This window comes from Salvia miltiorrhiza, chromosome 1 (genome assembly GCF_028751815.1).
Source record: "Salvia miltiorrhiza cultivar Shanhuang (shh) chromosome 1, IMPLAD_Smil_shh, whole genome shotgun sequence".
Lineage (NCBI taxonomy): Eukaryota > Viridiplantae > Streptophyta > Magnoliopsida > Lamiales > Lamiaceae > Salvia > Salvia miltiorrhiza.
The window spans coordinates 25,290,019-25,313,674 of NC_080387.1; the positions used below are offsets into that span (position 1 = coordinate 25,290,019).

At 40.1% G+C, this 23,656-nt stretch overlaps 1 protein-coding gene and 1 long non-coding RNA gene across 27 annotated transcripts; both read left to right on the forward strand.

The window, feature by feature from the left end:
- Positions 1–281: 281 nt before the first annotated feature.
- LOC131006460 (uncharacterized) lies at positions 282–3,001 on the forward strand. Its single transcript, XR_009095532.1, has 2 exons — positions 282–445; positions 2,762–3,001. It is a non-coding gene; the product is annotated as an uncharacterized LOC131006460 (long non-coding RNA).
- Positions 3,002–14,974: 11,973 nt separating this feature from the next.
- On the forward strand, positions 14,975–17,891 carry LOC131024389 (mitochondrial inner membrane protease ATP23-like). 26 transcript variants are annotated; one of them, XR_009101859.1, is made up of 6 exons: positions 14,979–15,550; positions 15,626–15,794; positions 15,974–16,165; positions 16,327–16,425; positions 16,503–17,240; positions 17,504–17,891. XR_009101859.1 is itself a non-coding variant. In XM_057953900.1 (5 exons), the coding sequence occupies exons 2-5, from the start codon at positions 15,779–15,781 to the stop codon at positions 16,608–16,610; spliced, it is 423 nt and encodes a 140-aa protein (XP_057809883.1). In that variant the 5' UTR covers positions 14,979–15,550; positions 15,626–15,778; the 3' UTR covers positions 16,611–17,891. The 26 variants fall into 26 exon arrangements, 4 of the variants coding, with proteins under 4 accessions (XP_057809883.1, XP_057809875.1, XP_057809895.1 ...); XR_009101810.1 differs by having other exon boundaries at positions 15,631–15,794; positions 16,319–16,425; XR_009101812.1 differs by having other exon boundaries at positions 15,631–15,794; positions 16,319–16,425; positions 16,503–16,694; positions 16,765–17,891.
- The last annotated feature ends 5,765 nt before the right edge of the window (positions 17,892–23,656 follow it).

The following is a 23,656-nucleotide window of genomic DNA, read 5'->3' on the forward strand; positions in this document are numbered from 1 at the left end:
CAGCCCAAAAGTCAGGCTGTACAATCCCAACTTTTCTGCCAAATCAAATGCGCCATATTAATTTGACATTTTTCCACAACTAATTTTTCCTATCTATGCTACCATGCCTTAAAAGTAGCCTCTCTTTCAACACTTAACATCACTACCCACTCCCACCACCAACTCCCTGCAAAAGCCATGCCTAAGGCTCTCTACTCCTCTGCTTAATCCAAGCACAACCCTCTCAGTTTAGCATCCTCACCATTCAACAGAACTCCTTCTCACAATAAAAAAAAAAAAGACTCAAGTGCAAAAATCGATTCAGTGAGGTCCAGTTTTACAGTAGCAAATCAAACACCAAACTTCAACCAAGATCAGATGACAACAACGCAGCCTGACCCAAGTTTCTTAAGCAGCCAAACCATTCCAGTTTCCAGCCGCACAAACCCAACCGATTCTATTAAAGGTTACACCTTTAACTCATCTTGTATATCAAGCAATTGAATAGAATGTCACTCACTTCTTATACACAAGCATGATATATTTTAGTTCCACAAATCTATCAGCAAGCTTTCATCTTTCATATATTCGTGTATATATATATATATATATATATATATATATATAAGCTTATGTATATTTTACTAAATCAGCAGCCCATGTTAAAGAAACACATACATGAATTTTTGGAATAGCTTTTCACAAGTTTTACATATACACAAATGCTTTTAAGAAAAACTGTATTAGTAAATAGAAGAGAAGAAGAAGAATGCTATATGTTTGTTGGGTGTGTGAGCCGGGTCTGGAGAGGGTCGACGGATGGCGATGGTGGTGGCTACGAAAGCTGCTACTGCCCGGCCGAGGCAGGGGAGTGATACGGCGGTCGGGGGCGGCTCATCGCTGTTGTCCGTCCGGCGCAAGTAAAAGAGAGGAGGCGATGGAAATTAGGGGTTTCGGGCTGAGCTCGGCGGCGTCACGTGTGGCGGAGCGGTCGCCGGGAATCGGTGGATTTGGGAAAAGTGGACTAGGGCATAGCAGCGACTCTGCTGCAGCTGCTCGGCCGAGGACGGGCGAAGAGAGTAAGATGAGGCGACGGCTTGGAGGCTATAGTCGCCGGAGGAGAAGATGAGAGGGAGACTGCGGCGGACTCCGCTGTTTCGCCGGAGAGAGAGAGAGCCGCGGCGGTGGGTTCCGGCTGGAAAGGGGCGGAGTATTTGTGTGTGTTCTGATGAGGGAGATCGAGGAAGATGGAGGCGGCAGCCTTCCAGCCTTGAATTCGCCGGAAGGCAGACTGCGGCGGCCGAGCTTTGAGAGAGTTTTTGGTCTGAACCGAGAGAGGCGCGAGGGAGAGATGAGCTGTGTGTGTGTGCGTGTGTTTCTTTGAAGAGAGAGAAAGAGATCTGAAATTGTGAGGGAGAAGAGAGAGGGATAAGAAACGTAGAGAGAGAGAGATAAATGGGCTTAAATTTGGGCCTCCACTTTGGGCCAAAGTTTTAAAACAAACTAAAATTGGGCTTTTGTATGGGCCGATTTTATTGGTTTTATTTTCTGTTGGGCCGAAATATAGAAGGAAAGTGAATGGGCTTAAGTCAGTTTGGGCTTGAGTTTTGGGGCTATTTTTGTTGGGCTCGTTTAAATGATTTTAATTAGTCTGGACTGATCTTTTTTTATAAACTGGGCTGCGTTTTATTTAATTGTTCGGGCTCTGAATTATTTTATTGAGCCAATAAATTTATTAGATTTCACACTTTATAATTAGTTTAATTAATTTATTTCAAAGACTAGTTTTCATAATAATATTAAATTATTATTATTATGTGCATATTCTAAGTAATTTCTTATTATATGCCAAGCATGACATGAATTTGCATTATATTTTTGCAATAAGAGTATTTAAGATTTAATTGGTTTTATTTATAATTCCAATTATTAAAGGAAGATGAGTAAGAATATTGTTGGTGTTCTTAACTCAAGAGAAATGTTTTCAATTATTTATTCATTAAATTTTGAAAACCGACTAAGTGAATCATAGAATGTTAAGCACTACACCATGACTTAAGATTAGATTCAAGGAGACCTATTAAGAATAGAATTTCTTGTAGGCTTTGTGACCAGGGGGACTAGCGCTGCTTTCCCAAGACAGGTTTTTATGTGTATGATCTTCAGGCTTTGCCTATCCAGGAGGGCATTACTTTTACTATACGTATATAGAGATCCCCTGCGTGTCGTAGGCCTCTTATACGAATGAATGCATGAGATGATCTAACTGTTAATTTCAGTTTCATATATATCAAATGAGTTTAAATGTTACGTTCAAGCAAGTTATTTCATGACAAAATCTTTGAGTTAAAGTTATTTCAACTATTGTCTTGCCATAAAATGTTTCAATTTTAGTATGATATCTATCTGCTTTGGCTTTGCCAATGATGCAATCGAATTCGGGTCTTGAGCAGTTGATAGCTATCCTGCCAGGGCTAGTGTACACCAGTGATCGTGAGTCATCTAGCGGGTTGGCCGGTCAAGTGACCGTGAGAGGTGGCCACCTCTCCGGCACACAGTTCCAGATATGATAGATTACAAGAGAACTTAGACTCCAGTCGAACTTTAAGAATCACAACTGAATTTAGTAAGCTTGGGCCTTTTTAGCGAAAAACCCCTTGCTGTACTGCTTATGATGGCATGACAATTTAAATCTTTACGAAGCATGTTATATTTCATAGTAGGCATATGTGCCCACTGAGTATTTTTATACTTAGCCCTGCATGTATTTCTAAATGTGCAGGTTGAGCAGCTGATGGAATGGAATGATGTTGAGCGGGTGTTCCTTTGACATTTCAAGAAATGTAACCTTGAGTATACATCTTCATATGTATATCTCACACGTTTTCCGCTGCAAAACACTTTAATTAGAATAACTCTATGTTATGAAGTTGTGACACGTGTTATTGGGTAACCCACCTTAATCAGTTCTCCTTCATGTGTATGTTTTATAAGTATCCAAATGATCATATATGATCCTAGCATCTTATCTATGAGTGACATTCTCATATACCTTAATGTTAAGTAATTGTCCATTTCCATTTCTTATTGTTCACCCCAAGTCATAACCCCGGCTAAATTGTCATTAAGGGTTGCGAGCTGTGACAATTTACTAACTATGTACACATTCATTAATTTTTGTGCCCAAAAGTAATTGGACATTTGTAATGGGGGTAAATAATTAAGAGACTAATTAACAAATGGGCCACCACCTACTCTCTCTGTTAGGAAATAAACACAACAACAATCACGAAAGAAGAACGAAACACACATGAGAATTGTTTACCCAGTTTGTTACGTTGTGTAACTACGTTTGGGGGCGATGCCAAGTCAGGGTTTTCACTATATGAGCTATGTTACCTCCTGCAGTGCTATCCACCATGAATTGGGCAGATTCTACTAACCCATCGTAGAAAAACTGCATTAACGACATCACGTTGGGAAATTGATGTTGAGGGCATTGACGGAGGAGTTCTTCATATCTCTCCAAAGCTTCATGCAAAGGCTCATCCGCTCCTTGGGTGAACTCCATTATTTTTGTTCTCAGCTCCTGTGTTTTGTGGCTTGGGTAGTATTTTAGCATGAATTTTTCACAAGCTTCTCCCCACGTAGTGATAGAGTTGGGCGGCAGAGAGAGCATCCACGTCCTTGCCCGGTCTTTAAGTGCATAGGAGAAGCACTTGAGCTTGAGTTGGTCCTCCGTGAGGCTAAGCAGAGGAATCGTTTGCACTTGTGTGCAAAAATCTCGGATGAATTGCAGCGCATCCTCGCTTGGCATCCCGTGGAACACCGGCAGCAAATTCGAGTCATTCGGTTTGAGATTGTAGTTTCTCATAGCAGTGGGGAGCACGATTGCCGACGTGTTGGTATCTCCAATCACCGGCCTGGTGAAGTTTCCCATGTACTCCATGTTCTGCGCCATGACTTCTTTCTCCTCGTATATATTCTGTTCTACTCGGTCAGAGAGATCAGAATTGGCTTCCTCCCTTCGTGTTCTGCTCTGATCGGTCAGAGCTGGAGTCAGAGTGCGCCTCAGATTCAGAGTCAGAGTATAACACGTTTGCTCTGGTATGTGTGCGAGTGTTATCCAGCGGAAAAGTTAGTTTTCTTTTCAGACTACGGCGTCCCTGCATACACAACACTTAACACACGGATTAAACGCACCGGGTGGGAGGAAAAGAAAAGTAAAAACAAAAACGAGAAAACTGGAAATTAAATAAAGCAAGTAAAAACGACACAACTAAAACGCCTAAAACTTTCCCCGGCAACGGCGCCAAAATTTGACCCAACCTAGAACACCTCTAGTTTGACTTGCAATAGAACAAGGACATCCTAGTGATGGTAAGTTGACTCAGTGTCATCTCTCAAGGAAAGTCTTAAAGGGCTTCTAATTGTATCGTAGGAAAAACAGTAAAGAAAGCAATAAAGAGTTTGATTTAAAAACTGAAACTTAAACTTAAACTTAAATTAAACTTGACTTGAATTTAAACTTAACCTAGGCAAGAATTTAAACAACTCAAATTAAACCTAACTTAAGAAATTAAATACTTGTAAATTAAAAACCAACTAACTAATCTAGGCGTGAAACTAAAGTGCATAATTTAAATTGCATAATTAAAAAGAAAGCATAAACATGAACGAAAAACATAAACATGATTAAACGAAAATAAATTGAATTTAAATACGAAATACCGTAAAATCCTTGAACGTGCAATTGTGTCACTCAATCACAAGCCAAGAATAAACTAAACAAAACTAAATTGAAACCTAACTAAAAATCGACACTATGAAAGCAATTAAATTCCTAAGCTTCGGATGCCAACAGATCTCAAAGATGGCGTCTAAAACTAGGGCAAAGTATGATTTTACAATGAAAAGTATAGCCCTATTTATAGACTTCAAATCCCTCTGGATCACCATGAAAGTTGCCATGCAAAGTAGTCTTCTAAAAGAAATAGAATCGTGCAAAGGAAGGTAACTCTCCACATGTGACGCGCGCTCTGGAAATAATCTCCACTCTGGCGGAAATCGCGACTCTCGCCAGAGGAATGGATGTCGTCAGAGAAATGGCTATCGCCAGGGAAATGGTGATTTCTCTGGCTAGTGATTCCTCTGGCCTGGAGATTGACTTCGCTGCTCTGGCGATGACTTCGCTGCACTGGCTATTGATTTCTCTGCTCTGGCATATGACTTCTCTGGCTTGTGATTCCTCTGCGAGACTTTCATTCCTCTGCGCTGACTATTGATTCCTCTGGCGATTGGATTTCTCTGGCTATTGGATTTCTCTGCAGCGCGGGGCTTCGCTTCTCTGACGCGCCAGAGTATGCACAAAAACGTAGTTCTTAGCCCAAACTTCTCCAACATTTGCACTCTTTATCTCGAAATCCTAAATCTCGTGCAAAGCATAAAATACACCATAAAACGCACCAATTTCCAGAAGATTATCTTAAAATAAAGCTCATGAAAGCCCCTAAAATTAGAACAATTAAGCATAAATCAACCCCCCCACACTTAGCCTTTTGCTTGTCCTCAAGCAAAATCCATATGAATCATAGGAAGAGATTGATTTCAACAATGCTAATTTCCATCCAAACATTCTCAAAGTCAATTCAAAATTTTACCAACAACACACATCTCTCGATCATGCAAGTAACTCAAAGTTTAAGAAGCAACAAAACAGTAATGTAAGTAATTCGATCAGACCCAATTCTCCGCTAGAAGTGAATTCCCTAATGTGATCGCCTTTATAATCAATATCACCATTTTTCACACTTTGTGTGCTTAAGATTTTCGACAGTTGAGCCATAATTCGTGAAATAAAAACCATTTGGATGTAATCCAAAGTCTTTTCACGTGGTTTCCCATGCTCATAGTTAGACTAGAGGAGCAGAGACTCAGAGCTATCACATTTCAGAACAGGCCAGATGTTTCAGAGCTGGCAATTTTTGAAGTTGGCAATTCGTCCAACATTTTCACAGATAAGATACGATCGTAGGCAATCACAATGACAACACTCCTTCTAGCATCTACCGGACAAATCACGTTTTACTCACTTACAAAAATGTTGCAACAAAACTCATAATTCTTTGCACAATCAAGAAACACATATTAAAGGTAAAACAAGAATAACCACCAAACGAACACAAACCCGAAACGCGCATCGAAAACCATCTACTCTTCCACAAATTCATAAAAATTAGCAAGATTCGAGACCAAAAACTAAGCATAGAAAGACTAATCTCGCCCAATTGAAAGCATAAGCGCAATAAAACACCCCCCACACTTAAAGCATGCCATGTCCTCAGGGCACAAAAGAAATAAAAAGAATTGAGAAAACGTCCCTGATTATCGGCATTGAGAAACGGAAGCATCGTGCGAGGTGGTGCAGAGGGGAATTCGCGGTCTGTTGTAGAGTAGAGAGTGGCAGCGCTGCAGATCTGGGTAGTTCAGCGCTGGCTGGGCAGAGACGCGCTGGCGAGGCTGCGCTGTCGGCAGAGACGCGCTGGCGAGGCTGCGCTGTCGACAGAGATGCGCTGGCGAGGCTGCGCTGTCGGCAGAGACGCGCTGGTGAGGCTGCGCTGACGGCAGAGTTAGAACTGCAGCGCTGAAGTCAAAACATGAACACCACATCAAAGTATCCGCGCAAGCAACCAAAACTTAGGAAAAACACAAAACAACAACGGAAAATAAAGAAAAACAAAAACTAAAAACAAACCAACGGTGGGTTGCCTCCCACCAAGCGCTAGATTTAGAGTCTCCAGCCCGACTTCAGATATGACCCTTAGTGAGGATCGTGCAGAGTGTGAGACTCCACCACCATCGGAGTACTCAACTGCCTATAATCGGATTTCATGCGATGACCGTCTCCTCTTAATTTCTCCTTAGTCTGGGCTGCACCAAGGTCAAACACGTCCTTTGGCAACACATCATCTTACTTCCGAGACAGCGCTGGTGATCTGAACATCGGCGCCTCTTTTTCTTCTTCTGTGTAGGTGCTCATCAAAGCAGGCTGGATGGGCAGTGCTGGGCTCATCAGAGCTGGCAGAAGATGTGCAACGCTGGTGTCCTTTGTCATAGTTGGCGAAGTAGTCAGAGCTGGAGTGCTGGACAGATTTGGCAAAACTGGCAGAGCTGGAGTGCTGGAAATTCCCACTTCTTCCACATGGTCAGAAATCTCAACAAAAGAACAGAAATGCATTAAAGAGGTAGGAATAACAGGCTTCTTATCGAAAACCGAGAACGTTACCGATCTACCGGACCCCGCCATACTCACAGTTCCAGATCCCACATCAATGCGAGTCTGGGTAGTAGCCATAAAAGGCTGTCCGAGTAGAACAAGATGTCCATTATCTCCTATAACGCCCTGCCCTGCATCAAACACCACGAAATCGGCTAGCACCGTGATTCCTCTCACCTTGACCTCAACATCTTTTAAAATACCACGAGTGCTACAATATACTCCATCAGCTAGTTGAAGTCTTGTTCTCGTGCTTTTAAGCTCATCTTCCTTCCTGCCTATTTTCTGAAAAATAGCAAACGGCATTACATTAATTGCCGCACCTAAGTCTAACATTCCCGAGAACTCTCCAGCTCTACCCAAACCAATACTAAGAATAAAGCTGCCAGGATCTCCTTGCTTCGGTAATGGTTGGGTTGGATCAATAATCGGTGGTGGCAGAGGTGGGCTGGAACGTTGGACAACTTTTGGTGGTCGATACGGCGTAGTGGACTTGTGGAGAGTTGGCTCTGGCCGCCTTATCAACTTTGGCGCTCGTCTCAGCTCTGGTGCTCTTCTTAGCTCTGGCGTCCTTATCAGCTTAGGTGTCTTTCTCATGCCATAGTTTTGCAGAACTGGATTTGGCACGACTGACCATTGCAATGCTGCACTTGGCAAGGCTGCATTCTGCGGAGCCAGATTTTGCATAGCTGAACTACGCATGGCAGGATGCTGCAGAGCTAGACTTGGCATAGCTGGCTCCTGCAGAGCTGGATTCTGAAGTGTTAGATTCTGCAGTGCTGGAATCTGCAGTGCTGAAGGTTGCATATCTGGATCTGGCAGTGCTGAGCTGGGCAGCGCTGCACTCGACAGGGCTGGGCAGCACTGTTACCTTCTCCTGCTCTAGTACTGTAGTCGGTTCCGGCATCCTCGTCAGCTCTGGTACCCTGGTCTGCTCCGGAATCCATGTTTGTTCCGGTATCCAAGTCTGCTCTTCGAGAGCAGTGATAGCTAAAGCTTGGTGAGCTTGCAGAGGTTGACCATGAAATTTCCCGAGCTGTTGCTGTTGTTGCAATTGATTCAAGGTGTCCGACAGTTGCCCTACGGTGGTCTCAAGTCTTTTTATGGTGGATGCTTGAGACTCCATATTCTTCTTAGTCATCTCCATATTTTGCTTGCTAATCTCCATGAAAGCTTGCAAGGTATCTTCAAGTGATGACTTCTGAGGCTGAGCATGTTGCTGCGAAGGCTGAAAATTCCCTTGCTGTTGATACCTCGGTGGATATTGTTGGGGAAAATTTTGTTGCGGTGGGCAGGGCTGCTGACCTCTCCATCCATTGTTGACGTTCTGCCCTTGATTATAATTATGTGGTCTGCTCTGCCCTTGATTATAGTTTTGCCCTTGATTGTAGTTTTGCACGAAGCCTGGTCTGCTCTGCATTTGATTATAGCTCTGAAATCCTTGTGCAGCATAGACTTCAGCTTCACCCTCCGGAGTAAACTCGCCCATTCTGTGGCACTCATTGACTGCATGGCTGAAATCTCCACATATTCCGCAAGGCTCTCCATTCTGCACCAGGACGGAAGAAGTTTCCATCTTGCCCATCTTAAGATGCTGCACTTGTCTCACAAGATCGGCTACTTGCTTCTGCAGCTCAAACTGTTGCGTCACAGAGCTGGCCTAAACTCTTTTCCCACGAACTGATTTCTGTTGTGAGCTCTCGGCTAAGGTTTTGAATATCTCCTTCAACTCTGCTGCAGTCTTCTGAGCTATGTTACCTCCTGCAGTGCTATCCACCATGAATTGGGCAGATTCTACTAACCCATCGTAGAAAAACTGCATTAACGACATCACGTTGGGAAATTGATGTTGAGGGCATTGACGGAGGAGTTCTTCATATCTCTCCAAAGCTTCATGCAAAGGCTCATCCGCTCCTTGGGTGAACTCCATTATTTTTGTTCTCAGCTCCTGTGTTTTGTGGCTTGGGTAGTATTTTAGCATGAATTTTTCACAAGCTTCTCCCCACGTAGTGATAGAGTTGGGCGGCAGAGAGAGCATCCACGTCCTTGCCCGGTCTTTAAGTGCATAGGAGAAGCACTTGAGCTTGAGTTGGTCCTCCGTGAGGCTAAGCAGAGGAATCGTTTGCACTTGTGTGCAAAAATCTCGGATGAATTGCAGCGCATCCTCGCTTGGCATCCCGTGGAACACCGGCAGCAAATTCGAGTCATTCGGTTTGAGATTGTAGTTTCTCATAGCAGTGGGGAGCACGATTGCCGACGTGTTGGTATCTCCAATCACCGGCCTGGTGAAGTTTCCCATGTACTCCATGTTCTGCGCCATGACTTCTTTCTCCTCGTATATATTCTGTTCTACTCGGTCAGAGAGATCAGAGTTGGCTTCCTCCCTTCGTGTTCTGCTCTGATCGGTCAGAGCTGGAGTCAGAGTGCGCCTCAGATTCAGAGTCAGAGTATAACACGTTTGCTCTGGTATGTGTGCGAGTGTTATCCAGCGGAAAAGTTAGTTTTCTTTTCAGACTACGGCGTCCCTGCATACACAACACTTAACACACGGATTAAACGCACCGGGTGGGAGGAAAAGAAAAGTAAAAACAAAAACGAGAAAACTGGAAATTAAATAAAGCAAGTAAAAACGACACAACTAAAACGCCTAAAACTTTCCCCGGCAACGGCGCCAAAATTTGACCCAACCTAGAACACCTCTAGTTTGACTTGCAATAGAACAAGGACATCCTAGTGATGGTAAGTTGACTCAGTGTCATCTCTCAAGGAAAGTCTTAAAGGGCTTCTAATTGTATCGTAGGAAAAACAGTAAAGAAAGCAATAAAGAGTTTGATTTAAAAACTGAAACTTAAACTTAAACTTAAATTAAACTTGACTTGAATTTAAACTTAACCTAGGCAAGAATTTAAACAACTCAAATTAAACCTAACTTAAGAAATTAAATACTTGTAAATTAAAAACCAACTAACTAATCTAGGCGTGAAACTAAAGTGCATAATTTAAATTGCATAATTAAAAAGAAAGCATAAACATGAACGAAAAACATAAACATGATTAAACGAAAATAAATTGAATTTAAATACGAAATACCGTAAAATCCTTGAACGTGAAATTGTGTCACTCAATCACAAGCCAAGAATAAACTAAACAAAACTAAATTGAAACCTAACTAAAAATCGACACTATGAAAGCAATTAAATTCCTAAGCTTTGGATGCCAACAGATCTCAAAGATGGCGTCTAAAACTAGGGCAAAGTATGATTTTACAATGAAAAGTATAGCCCTATTTATAGACTTCAAATCCCTCTGGATCACCATGAAAGTTGCCATGCAAAGTAGTCTTCTAAAAGAAATAGAATCGTGCAAAGGAAGGTAACTCTCCACATGTGACGCGCGCTCTGGAAATAATCTCCACTCTGGCGGAAATCGCGACTCTCGCCAGAGGAATGGATGTCGTCAGAGAAATGGCTATCGCCAGGGAAATGGTGATTTCTCTGGCTAGTGATTCCTCTGGCCTGGAGATTGACTTCGCTGCTCTGGCGATGACTTCGCTGCACTGGCTATTGATTTCTCTGCTCTGGCATATGACTTCTCTGGCTTGTGATTCCTCTGCGAGACTTTCATTCCTCTGCGCTGACTATTGATTCCTCTGGCGATTGGATTTCTCTGGCTATTGGATTTCTCTGCAGCGCGGGGCTTCGCTTCTCTGACGCGCCAGAGTATGCACAAAAACGTAGTTCTTAGCCCAAACTTCTCCAACATTTGCACTCTTTATGTCGAAATCCTAAATCTCCTGCAAAGCATAAAATACACCATAAAACGCATCAATTTCCAGAAGATTATCTTAAAATAAAGCTTATGAAAGCCCCTAAAATTAGAACAATTAAGCATAAATCAGTAGACACTTCACCTTCAGCCCTGTTTCAATTTCTACAAAGGCTTTCCACTTCCTGAAAGCATCAAACGCATCAGATTTATTTTTAAGAAAATAAACTCATACCTTTCGAGTGAAATCATCAATGAAGGTCATGTAGCATTTCGAGCCACCAAGGGACTTTACAGGTGCAGGTCCCCATACATCACTATGGACCAGCTCCAACTTCTGCGTCTTTAAGGTTATGCCGCCTCTCGAGAAGCTTACTCTTTTCTGCTTCCCGAACACGCAATCCTCGCATAGGCCAACTTCAACAGTTTCCAGGCTAGACAACCTACCCTTCGAACACATTATCTTCATCCCCTTTTCGCTCATGTGGCCAAGCCGATAATGCCATAAATCTGCATTGTTCACTGCTCTTGCATGATCAATGCAATCTTTGGAGTTAGTTGTCATATACAACGTGCCCTCCTTCTTTCCACGAGCTACAGTCATAGCTCCCTTGGTTATCTTCCAATTACTACAGCCAAACGTCACTGTGTAGCCCTCTGCATCAAGTTGCCCAATCGAAAGCAAATTCCTTTCAGTCCGGGAATATGTCTGACTTGATTCAGCTTCAACACGGATCTGTTGGATATCACAACTCGCACGTCTCCCTTTTCCACAATTTCCAGGGGTTCATCATCAGCAAGATACACCTGTCCAAAATCGCCAGAGACGTAGTATTCCATTATTTCGACATTACTGTATAAATGGAACGACGCTCCAGAATCCAACACCCATGATTCTAACAGACTGCTCACGCTCAAGACCAACGCATCACCTTCGTCGTCTGATGTGATTGCGTTTGCTGTCTTCTTGTCTTCCTGATCCTTATTCTTGTTTTTCTTGGATGGTGCTTTACACTGACTCTTATAGTGCCCGTACTCCTCACAATTCCAGCACTGAATTGAACCCTTATTCTTTCTGGATTGGCTCTTCCCTCTGGACTTTGACCTTCCCCGATTCTGCTTTCCCTTTGACCTACCTTTGTTTTTCGTGCTCAATGCTGCTCCCGAAGAAGAAGATCCAGATTATTTTCTGTGGATTTCTTCGCCAATCATCAGATCCCTTACTCTGTCGAATTTCAGTTTCCCATCTCCAGCGCTAACTGCAGTCACTAAGTTCACCCAACTGTCTGGCAGAGAAGATAGCATAACTCGGGCATGAAGTTCGTCATTGAACTTGATATCAACCGAGTCCAACTGCGCGGTGATCATGTTGAATTCGTTCAGATGTTGCTGCACCGGTGTACCCTCTGACATGTTCAGCAGGGCAGGTCCTGATAAAAATAGGGCCCTGGGTGAAACAATAAGAATGGGCCCTCTATTTACCATTATAAAAATATATATGTTATGACAATTATATAAAAATATAATATATTATATTAATTATATAAAATGATTTTTCCTAACTTTTTTTAATTGCAAAATCATTTATAATATTATTTGTTTAAAAATTTTCTATAACATCATTTTCAACACATAAAATTGTCAAACTATTAGTATTTGAATTGTTTATTTTTAAAATATTGGGCCATCTAAAAAAATTATTTTAATTAAGTGGATATAATTTTTTGGGCCCAAATAATACTTAAAAATAAGTAAATATAAATTTTTTTACTTAAATAATAACATATATAATTAAAAGAGTATAATATTTTAGGGCCTCTTAGAATCATGGGCCATGGGCGGTTGTCTATGCTTGCCCATGCCCAGGGCCGGCCCTGATGTTCAGATTAAACAAACACCTTATCAGATATACTTTGTTCGCCGTGGACGACTTCTGATACATCTTCTCCAGGATCTTCAGCATCTTCCTCGTCGACTTTGCTCCAGTCGTGTGATAAACCACGTCCTTGGACAGCGACAAACGAATTGCGCTCATCGCTTTTCTGTCCAGCAGCTCCCATTCGTCTGCTGACATTTTTTCTGGTTTTGGTTTGAGGGGCAAGTACAGATCTTTACCGTAGAGGTAATCTTCGATCTGCATCTTCCAGAAGCCGAAATCTGATCCATCAAACTTCTCGATTGCAACCTTTCTGTCGTTCATCGTGACTGCTCCCATCGAACCCGATGCTCTTGATACCAGTTGTTAGGAAATAAACACAACAACAATCACGAAAGAAGAACGAAACACACATGAGAATTGTTTGCCCAGTTCGTTACGTTGTGTAACTACGTCTGGGGGCGATGCCAAGCCAGGGTTTTCACTATATGATTTTTCGGATACTGATTACAATGGGAAAACAGCTATATATATAGCAATATTAATGAAGTCCTAACCCTAGTCAAACTAGGAGGCATGCTTGGGCCCCAAGAATACCATGACCCAAATCCAATTAGGCTCCATACTCAACACTCTCTATAGTCTATACCTACTTTTACAAATTTCAATTTATTTATCTCTTTCTCCACCAACTCACTTTATTTTACTAACTACACATTCATTAATCTTTGTGCCCAAAAGTAATTGGACATTTGTAATGGGACGGAGGGAGTATATATCAAATGAAAGAATGACTAATCCAAAGAATATGTGGTGAGATGCGTTGTAACGGCCAATGTAGGTACGTATGATGATACTAACAGAGAATGTAACGAAAGTTGTAACAAACGAACCACCAAGAATGATAACCCAGTACGGTGATAGAACATATACGTCCGAAGGACCTCGCTCATGGAAAATGATTCACTATATGAAGTTAAGATATACAAGGACTTACATAATAATTAAGACTCTCTCTTACTACTCCTCTAAACATCCCAAAACTTCACTAACGGTGGACAATTGAAAGCTAGACAACGACTAACTTTTTAGGTGGGGACACCGACGAACACCACCTAATCCTTTGATATGTAAGAACCGAATGAAGAAGAGTTTATAACTTTTTTACAATGTAGGCTCAAGTGTATTCCTTACAAACACTCTTCTGCTAGAACAAAGAAATGTACAGTATCAGGAACTGTAACACATACAACAATTCGGGAGGAGGGACATCTAGCAGGAACACAAGAAATCTCGACTGCATGATGAGAGCAATTAAGCACGAATTCCCCCCCCCCCCCCAACCATCTTGAACAAAATATGGCCTTCTTATATAGACTTCACGCCTCCAATCTTTTTTTGTAGACCAAGTTAATAATTCCCTAGTCGTAAATGAAAATATGAGTAATTAATAGCTTGATGATGACTCTGCTTTGATGATCTTAATCTATCAATATGATTATTCTTCAAGAAATAAGACATATATGCATGCTGCATACTAATTTCATGGGCTATCATGACGATTAGAAGTATATCCAGACTGTAATTATACTTCAAGCAGGATATTTGTGCGTATCCATAAGTATATCACTTCTACATGCGTATATCATCACATGTATTAGATACTGCTGTTACAGTCTACAAAATGACAACACAATATAGAGTATACATACTCTAACATCAAATATTATAATTAGTTGAATTTCACAAATTTAAAGAATAAATAAAATAGAAAATAAGAAGATAAGCAAAAATGAGATAAAAAGAAAAAATATACATCATGAAATTATCACTGAAATTTAAAATTAATTTTAAATTAAAAATTATCTTTTTAATATGTTATAAATGCATTTACCCATGTTTTATGATGCTTAAGTTATTGCATACGAATGTAAATTTAATCAATGGGCACTGAAAGTAGTAGCCGTGTATTTCCATGAAAAAAGACAATATGATTGAATTACAAAATGAGTTAATATATAAAACTATCCACTTTCATATTGTAAAGATAAAAATTGTCCACTAAGATAAAAATAATAAAAACTGTCCACTTTTTGATTGAAAAGACAAAAATACCCTTTACATTAAAATTTAAAAAAATGGCCACTTTCTCTAGCTCTCTTCCCTCGTCCTAATCGAGAACAAAATTTCCAACTTGTAAAATCCCTAACTTCATCTCCTTCAATTTCCGGCGAAGACCACCGCTATCAGTCCGACGCCGTCGCCGCCGTAGTTGCAGGGCCACCTGCGACGCCACACTCTCTTCTCCTTCAGGTAATGATCGAAATTCGGCGGATCGGCGTGGCCGAACTCGGTGCGGATCTCGATGATTAAGATCTCCATGGCAGACGTCGAGGTAGAGCGCGCCGGCGGCGAGTTAGTCGTAGATGGAGAGGTTTTGGCACTAGGCGAAGGGGAGTTCTAGACCTCCGATTTGGCACGCGGCAGTCTCTCTCTCTCTCTCACAAATCCAAATCGAAACACACACACACGACTCAAATCTATCGGGCTCCCTCTCCTCAAGGTCGTGCTGTGGAAGCGATGGGCCGGCAGCCGGGATGCTGTCGTACCCGCTCGGATTATTTGATATCCCCCTTTTCTGCTTCACTTTCCTGGTGTGTGTGTGTGTGTGTGTGTGTGTCTTTTTGTGTTGGAAATTCAGCAAAATTTCTGTCTTTTTGTTGAAAAAGTGTAGCTGAAGAGAATAGAGAATAAAATTAATCGGCAAGTGACCTTCTCCAAGCGGCGATCGGGACTTCTCAAAAAAGCTCATGAGATCTCCATCCTCTGCGAAGCCGATGTCGGCTTAATCGTCTTCTCCACCTAGGGCAAGCTCTTTGAATATGCTACTGATTCGTGGTATGATTTATGTTCCTTTAGGTCTAATTCTCAATGATTCATTCGTTTCATTGTGAGGATTTTTTATTCTGAGGTTTTCGATTGCGTGAGTTTGGGTGTTTTCTTCCCCACCAGCGTGATTTGATTTGTTTTTCTTAATTACTACCAGATGTGATTTCATTTATTTACTTTTCTTGAAGGTATATTGAACTGCATTCTTGATACAAGCAAGATAGAAGCTGGGAAGATGCAGCTTGAGGAGCAAGTGTTCGACGTGGAGCAGCTTCTGGAGGACGTGGTTGATCTATACTATCCTGCTGGCATGAATAAAGGCGTAGACGTGATCTTGGATCCATGCGATGGCTCTGTCTCGAGATGTCGTTGGGCTATAGGTGATGCATACAGTTGGGATGCTAACTTTGTCTATGTAGAAAGAAAAAAAAGAATACGATTTGATCATATGACTGCCACTGTTTGTTTCTTCATCATATAATTTGTAATTGTGCATTAGATTCAAGTATGTAGCAATAACTTGCGATGTGAAGATGATCAGGTGGTGCAAGTGGTGATTCATGAGCTCGTTCGTGCTTATGATGAGTGTCGTGCTGCTAATCTCGACTGGACTAACTGCGCTCATCACGCTTGCAATGAGGTTAACTAACTATCATTAAGAAATCTAAGCATTGTTTAATGCTTCATCATGCTTTTGTAATTCTTGGTTATGCATAGTATTTGTTAGAGCATATTCGAGCTAATCATCTCAGCGGTTATTGCCACTTGAAACAAGAGCTTCTTCGTGGGCATTTGAAGATAAAGAAAATACTCTCACAGTATTAGGACTGGATGATACACTGCAATAAACTGGAGCAGAGACTGAATGTTAGTGAAATTTGTAGCAGCAATGAGCAAATCATGCAAAGAGTAGGTAACATTGTTGGATTAGAAACTCCTATTGTTATATACCTTGCTGTTGCTGATGACCTCCTTGAAGATAACTCCGTACTCGAGGGGTGGGGCAAAGGTTTGCTTCCTTTCGAGAAGAAGAAGTTGGGAGAAGAAGAAGTTGGGTGTTCTTGACACGTACAAGAAGCACCCCTATCTGATTCAATCGGCTATAGACTATGAAGTTTGCTTGAGATCTGATGTGTTTGTGGGGAACACCTTCTCGACTTTCTCCAGCCTTATTGTTCTTGACAGAACTCAATTGATGATCAGCAAGGGTCTTACACAACAGTGCGGGTTAGATGTTAGATGGCCTTCATATGCCTACAATTTAGAAGGTGAATTAAATGGTCCACGCCCTTGGGCAGCTAATATGTCGGATGTGAGCCTCCAAGCCATTAGTTATGGTTCGAATCATGTTTCTTGTCAATGATTCTTGAGTTTTGTTTTCCATGCTTATTGTGGGACGCGGTTTTCGACAAATTCGGTGGTAAACCTTCAACTCATTTTTGTAGATGGCATGAGGTACATGATTTTGGCCTTGTATATCTTCAGTGTTAGGCAATCTTTTATATATAATTCTTCATTCTTATACTCCTTTGAAATATGTTAGGTTGTGTAAATGATATGGAATACTTCCCTGATTAGTCATTTAAGTTTGAGATTGTTCATTGATTGAATTCTCTCCGAGATATTGATACTTTGTAAAAGTAGGGGGAAATTCGGATTGATCACAACGTGCTCGTCTTCTGGTAATGAATATTTGGCTGTGTTGTTGAATGTGTTAGATTTTCTGCTAGAGCAATGAAAGCAATGAGAGGAAACCCATATTGTTCGGGAATAAAAGCGGAGGATGCCATGAAAGCTATTTGGAGTACCTGCTATAACGACACTGCGCCCTTCGACACTTGAGAGAGGCCGCTACTCACTTCTCTTGGCATCAAATTAATTGCCACTCTGAAGTTGCTACTGCACTGATTATGTATTTAAGTTTACATTCTCGAGTTATCTTTAATCCACGCAGATTTGACATTACTACTAATTTCTTTGTTGTAGAGCTGGTTATGGAGTTTTGTTATTTATTTGTTAATTTAGTGTTTTTTGGTTACTTGATCTATCCTCCAATTTTGGGGGCCGAATTGGAAGCAATTGATTTTGAAATTATTTTTGGGTGAATGTTTCTAATAGCTTAGATATGTAGAATTTATGTAGCTTAGATCTCTTTCTCTTTCTCTTTCTCTTATGCTCATTGGTAGATTTTTTTATGAGAAACAAACTGAATATCTTGTATTTCTTCGTATTATTCTTGAATTCACAATCACATTTATGAATTCACAATTTAATGTTCTTGAATTCACAACCAGATTTATGAATTTACAACTTAATTTTCTTGAATTCACAACCACCTCGATAAATTCACAACTTAATATTGTTGAATTCACAATCAAATCTATGAATTCACAACTAAAACTCGAATTCACAACCAAAATAAATTCTAGTTTTAGTCGTGAATTCAAACTTTAAACATTCAAATTCACAACCAAAATAAATTCTTGTTGTGAATTAAATTCTGGTTGTGAATTTGACTGATTGTGAATTGACAACCAAAAAATTCTGATTGTGAATTAAATTTTGGTTGTGAATTTGACTAGTTGTGAATTCACAATCAAAAAATTCTTATTGTGAATTAAATTTAGGTTGTGAATTCGACTGGTTGTGAATTCACAACCAAAAAAATCTGGTTGTGAATTAAATTTTCGTTGTGAATTCGACTGGTTTTGAATTCACAACCAAATTTTTTTTATTGTGAATTAAATTTAGGTTGTGAATTAAATTTTGATTGTGAATTCGACTGGTTGTGAATTCACAAACAAAAAATTCTGGTTGTGAATTCGATTGGTTGTGAATTGTGAATTCACAACCAGTGTGAATTCACAACAAAAAATTTTTGGTTGTGAATTCACACTGGTTGTGAATTGCGGGATTTTTTAAAGGGGTGATGTAAAGTGGACATTTTTTTAATTTTTAATGTGAAGGGTATTTTGGTAACAGTGGACATTTTTTAAGTTTTTTATTTTAGTGGACATTTTTTATCTTTACAATATGAAAGTGGCCATTTTAAAAATCCACTCTTACAAAATTCATAATCCTTCAAAACCTCATTTCAAATCTAAGCAACTGTAATAAATTCATTTATGTAATTTACCTACTATTATTATATACATAAAGTATGATCCACTTTTAGTTCATGGGCCATATCTACCAGAAATGTTTTGATTTCATACGAAAGAAAAAGAAACCATAATAATAACGACTAGTTTAATTTGGTTTTTATTGTACTCGACCCTATTTGTTGCTTTTTACCTACTTTTTGGCCGCGACTCTTTGATTATCACCTACCTTTTTTTTCTCTTTTTCTTTATTTGAGTGTTTATCAATTGAGAGGAAGAATATTTTTTTTGGAAAAAGAGGAAGAATATTACTCCATTAATGAGTTTCTTTAGTATTTTTATGAGGAATAATATGTGGATTTAAGGTTGCTCGATATTTATTAAGTTAGTGTACTTATGATTATGAAATAAGAAATAGATTAAAAATGCGGAATAGATTATCTAATATCACTATTTTTTTTTTTTTTTTTTATTTGGAGATATTATGGCTAACCAACAACGTTCAGAAGGGTGGTGGCCGCACGAGATTGAGGAGATTAGGGCTGCGGTTCGCCTTGACATGGCTTCGCATAGCCATCTGCGTAAGAAACGGTAGTTGGGACTGATGTGTGGTTGTTTTTTTCGTTGTTATTCTGAATCTCGGAGTTGTATCTCCTTTCGCTTTTCCCTACTTTCGTCTTGGGTCTAGACGAGTACTCTTTTTCCTTTTCACGGTTTTTCCCACTGGATTTTCCGTGAAAAGGTTTTAATGAGACTCGGCCCTTAGTCTGCTCTTTCTGTGCTTTCAAGGGTTTTTTTTGGTTTTTTCCTTTTCTTTTTATATAAAATCGTCATTTAATAAAAATGACAATTTAGCATCATGATCAATAATGGTTCTTCATTTTCCTCCATAATAATTTGAATTAATTTAATAATTAGAGAGTAAGCTTCTTTTTACCACTTGATTTAAACGTCATTAGTTTAATAATCATTTGATTTTTTTAATAATATTATCAATATCTTATTTGGAGCTTGATATGCGCATTACTATACCTCAGTTGGGTTCAATATAGTCAAAATAATTAATTGGATTAATTGTAAATTAAAATTTAAACTTCAATGTTTAAAAAGTTGTAATAATATCTCAACCTTCAATTTATTGTAATTTCGTCATCTTCTAAACCTTGCATGAATTATGACGGCAAAATTAACAATAAAAGAGGACATATTAGATAATGGGCTTGAAAAATTCTCAATAAATTTTAAGTTTCAATGTTGAATAGAAATTTAAATTTCAACTTAAAATTCGTACAGAAGTTTTAAAGATGACGGATTTGGAACAAATCAAAAAATTAAAAATTTAAGATATTAACAGTGTTTTAAAAAGTGGTAAATATTAAAATAATCATTTTACTTAGGTAAAAATTAATTATAACCATAAAAGTACAAATATATCAATTATGAACACTCTTACCAAAATACCCTTTTGTTATTTTAATTTAGTATTTACTAGTCCTTCCGTCTCATTACAAATGTCTCACTTTCTATAATGGGATGTCCTATTACAAATGTCTCATTCCTATTTTGACAATATATTCTTTTCCTATACTTAATATTTAAATAATTTTCATTAACCCACTTTATCTACCTTTTACACATTTCTTAAACTTCGTGCCCAAAAATAATGGGACATTTGTAATGGGACGAAAGGAGTAATAATTTAAAATTTAAATTTTATTTTAAAAGAATTTAAAATCTAACAAATACAAAGGAAAAACAACCCTCAAATTTCCATCCCCTTCTCTTCCCTCTTCTCCGACGGTCACCCCAGCCCAATCCCATTCATTTTCGACCAGCTTGAGCCGCCGGACAAACGTGTGTCGCTGAGTTTTCGCCTGTACCATCGCTACCCAACAACTCTTCTGGATACCCCTGGCATGAAGCCCAAGAAGTGAAACCTCAAACTAATAAGCTTCTTCCTCTTCGACGCCGACGCCGCATCTTCGACAAGGCCAAAATCACGCCGCCTTACAATGCCAACAATTAGCTAAAGGGAACGGTGGTTGGGGGATAGTGATGGGGACGAAGGTAATTGACAAAGAAAGTGGGGGAGATGAGGTTGGGGGGGGGGGGGGGGGGGGGGGAAGCGAGGGGGTGAAGGAATTTGCAGAGAATAATGGTGGATTAGTGGGGATGAAGGTAATTGACCGGGGGGATGGGGATTGATGCATCGTCAAAGTTGGGGGTGATTTCTTTTCATTTTTTAGTTCTCTTATACTTTTATTTTTATTCATTATTTATTTTTACTATAATTTTATAAAGGATAAATTAGTCCATTTACACAAAATATGATTACAGTTAATATATTTTTCTTTTTATGGTTATTATTAATCTTTTACTAAGTTAAGTGGTTATTTACAGCTATTAACACTTTTATTTGAAAATTAAGTTTAATTTGCAATATAATGTTGAAAGGTTGATATACTTTTTGACTCAGACGGTGGCTGATTATTTTTTCGATGGGGTGTGACATTTTACTCAGGACTTTGTTAATTCCTATCCTCTCCTGGTATGTGATATCTTACTCTTCCCTATTGGATCAGGCTCTGACACGAGCGTTTTCCCAGAGTTCCCTGGGGTTCCTGGATCTGGGTGCCTTTCATTCCGGTGCGTAGATCGTTGGTTTGCTGGCGGGTTCTTCATAGCCGGATGCCTACTTGTGATTGTCTTATTAGGCAGAGTCTTATTATGCCGAACTATTGCCCTTTCTGCTTTGCGGTTGAGGAAAGTATGGATCATATTTTATGGGAATGTAGTCGCGTGCGCCCTGTTTGGCAGGATTTCCTTCAATGTTTGATTTTTCTCAAGCTCTTCTTAGTGCGGGCATTCATAGTTTCCTGGTCGCGGCCTGGAATTATGAGCTTAGTTCTCAGCTGAACAATCTCTGGAAAACGGGAGTCATCACCATGATCTGGGCTATTTGGAACCAGCGCAATAAATGCATCTTTGACAGTAAGAACTTCACCGCTAGTCATCTTCTTCATACTGTCAAAGTTGCTTTCCAAGAGATGAATACCAATTTCCGCAAGCTGGATCACATGCATAACACCTTGTCTGATTATATGATTCTTCAGAATATTGGAGTCCCGGTTAGAGCCGCTCCTCTTTCGGAATTCATTTCTGTTCATTGGTGGCCTCCTGTGGTCCGTTGGATTAAGGTGAATACCGACGGCTCTGCTCTTGGTTCGCCTGGTCATATTGTTGCGGGTGGTGTGTTTAGAGATCATTGGAGCTGGGTCAAAGGTTGTTTCCATTATAAAGGTGGTATAGGTTGTGCTTTTGAAGCGAAATTATTGGCTATTATTGTGGTTATTCAGATCGCTTTCTCCTGCGGGTGGACGCACTTATGGGTCGAGTCTGATTCTACTTATGTTGTGCATTTGCTTCATTCTAGGTTTGAGGTGGTGCCTTGGAGATTCATGGTCTTATGGAAAAATGTTCTCCGTCTTCTACAGAGTTTTCATCTTCAGGTAACCCATATTTTTCGTGAAGGCAACAGTGTTGCTGACATTATGGCCAATCATTCCCGTAAGGAGGGCTGGTGGCCTCATGAGATTGAGATTATTAAGCTTGTTGTTCGGCTTGATATGGCTACCCATATCCATCTCCGTATGGTGACTTGATTACTCACTGCATGCTGTCACCTTTGGCGTTCCTTGTTTCGCCATGGTTTGCTTGCTTCTCATTCTGGTGTTTTGGTGGTGGTATTTTGGTGGTTGCTGGGTGGAGTGTTCTTTGGGGTCTATTTCAATTTACTGGTGCGCTAGTAGCTGGGCCCCAGAGAGTCGGACTCCTTTGGCAGCTCCGTCATTGGTCGAGATTTACTCTCTCTGGCCTTTGGTGTCGAGATATTTATCTTCGCCGTTTTGGCTTCTGGGATCAACGACTTTCTTTCCACGGGAATGCTTCATACCGTAGTGCTCGTCTTCGGGTGGTCTTCCCTCGATTTTTCACGACTGTTTTGGTTGCTTGGTCTTTCTAGCCTATTGTTAGTTTTGGTTTTCTGCATGAGGATGGCTACCCATAGCCATCTTCGTATGATGACTTGATTACTCACTGCTAGAGCTGTCAAAATGGGCCGAAATTGGCCCGGCCCGCTGGGCCCGCCCGTAGTTTTGGTCGGGCTGGGTTAGGATTTCTAAGGCCCAAGAAAAACTGGGCCTCCCAGGCCCGACCTACGCAGCCCGTGGGCTGAAAAACCCGCTGGGCTTTCGGGCCTAAATTGGCCCGTCAGTTGTAAGCTATTTTAAATTCATTAATCATTATTCCTCCAAGAGTCCAAGTCCAAAAAAAGTTTGTCCAAGTCGTCTGATTGCAAATTGAAATTAGGATTTAAATCCTCACTTAATCATTTAATATTATATTACTTAATATTAAAATAATTTCTAATTTAGCTATCAACCTACAGAATAAAGATGAACAAGAAAAGCAAAACTTACTGATTTAAACGTGAATAGGTGATGAATGATGATTCACCTTTTGCTTTCCAAAAGCATTTTGTTTTAAATATAAATGTTTTTTAAACTTGCTTATCATTTATCAATATTCAAGATGGGAACGTGAATACGCGATTATTGAAAATATAATAAGTTAAAATTTTACTTATAAGAAATTGGCCCGTTTTGGCCCGGCCCATTCGGCGGCCCGTGCTGGGCTGGGCTGGGCTTCAATATTAGAGGCCCGCTGAAATTTTGGGCCGGCCCGACCCGGCCCAAAAAATTGCCTAGGCAC

Excerpts from the sequence above, each read along its gene's own strand:
- LOC131024389 (XM_057953900.1), top strand. Across the intron at positions 16,166-16,318 it reads GAGATGTCGTTGGGCTATAG|ATGATCAGGTGGTGCAAGTG; the intron begins GTGATGCATACA and ends TGCGATGTGAAG. Across the intron at positions 16,426-16,502 it reads CTCATCACGCTTGCAATGAG|TATTTGTTAGAGCATATTCG; the intron begins GTTAACTAACTA and ends GGTTATGCATAG.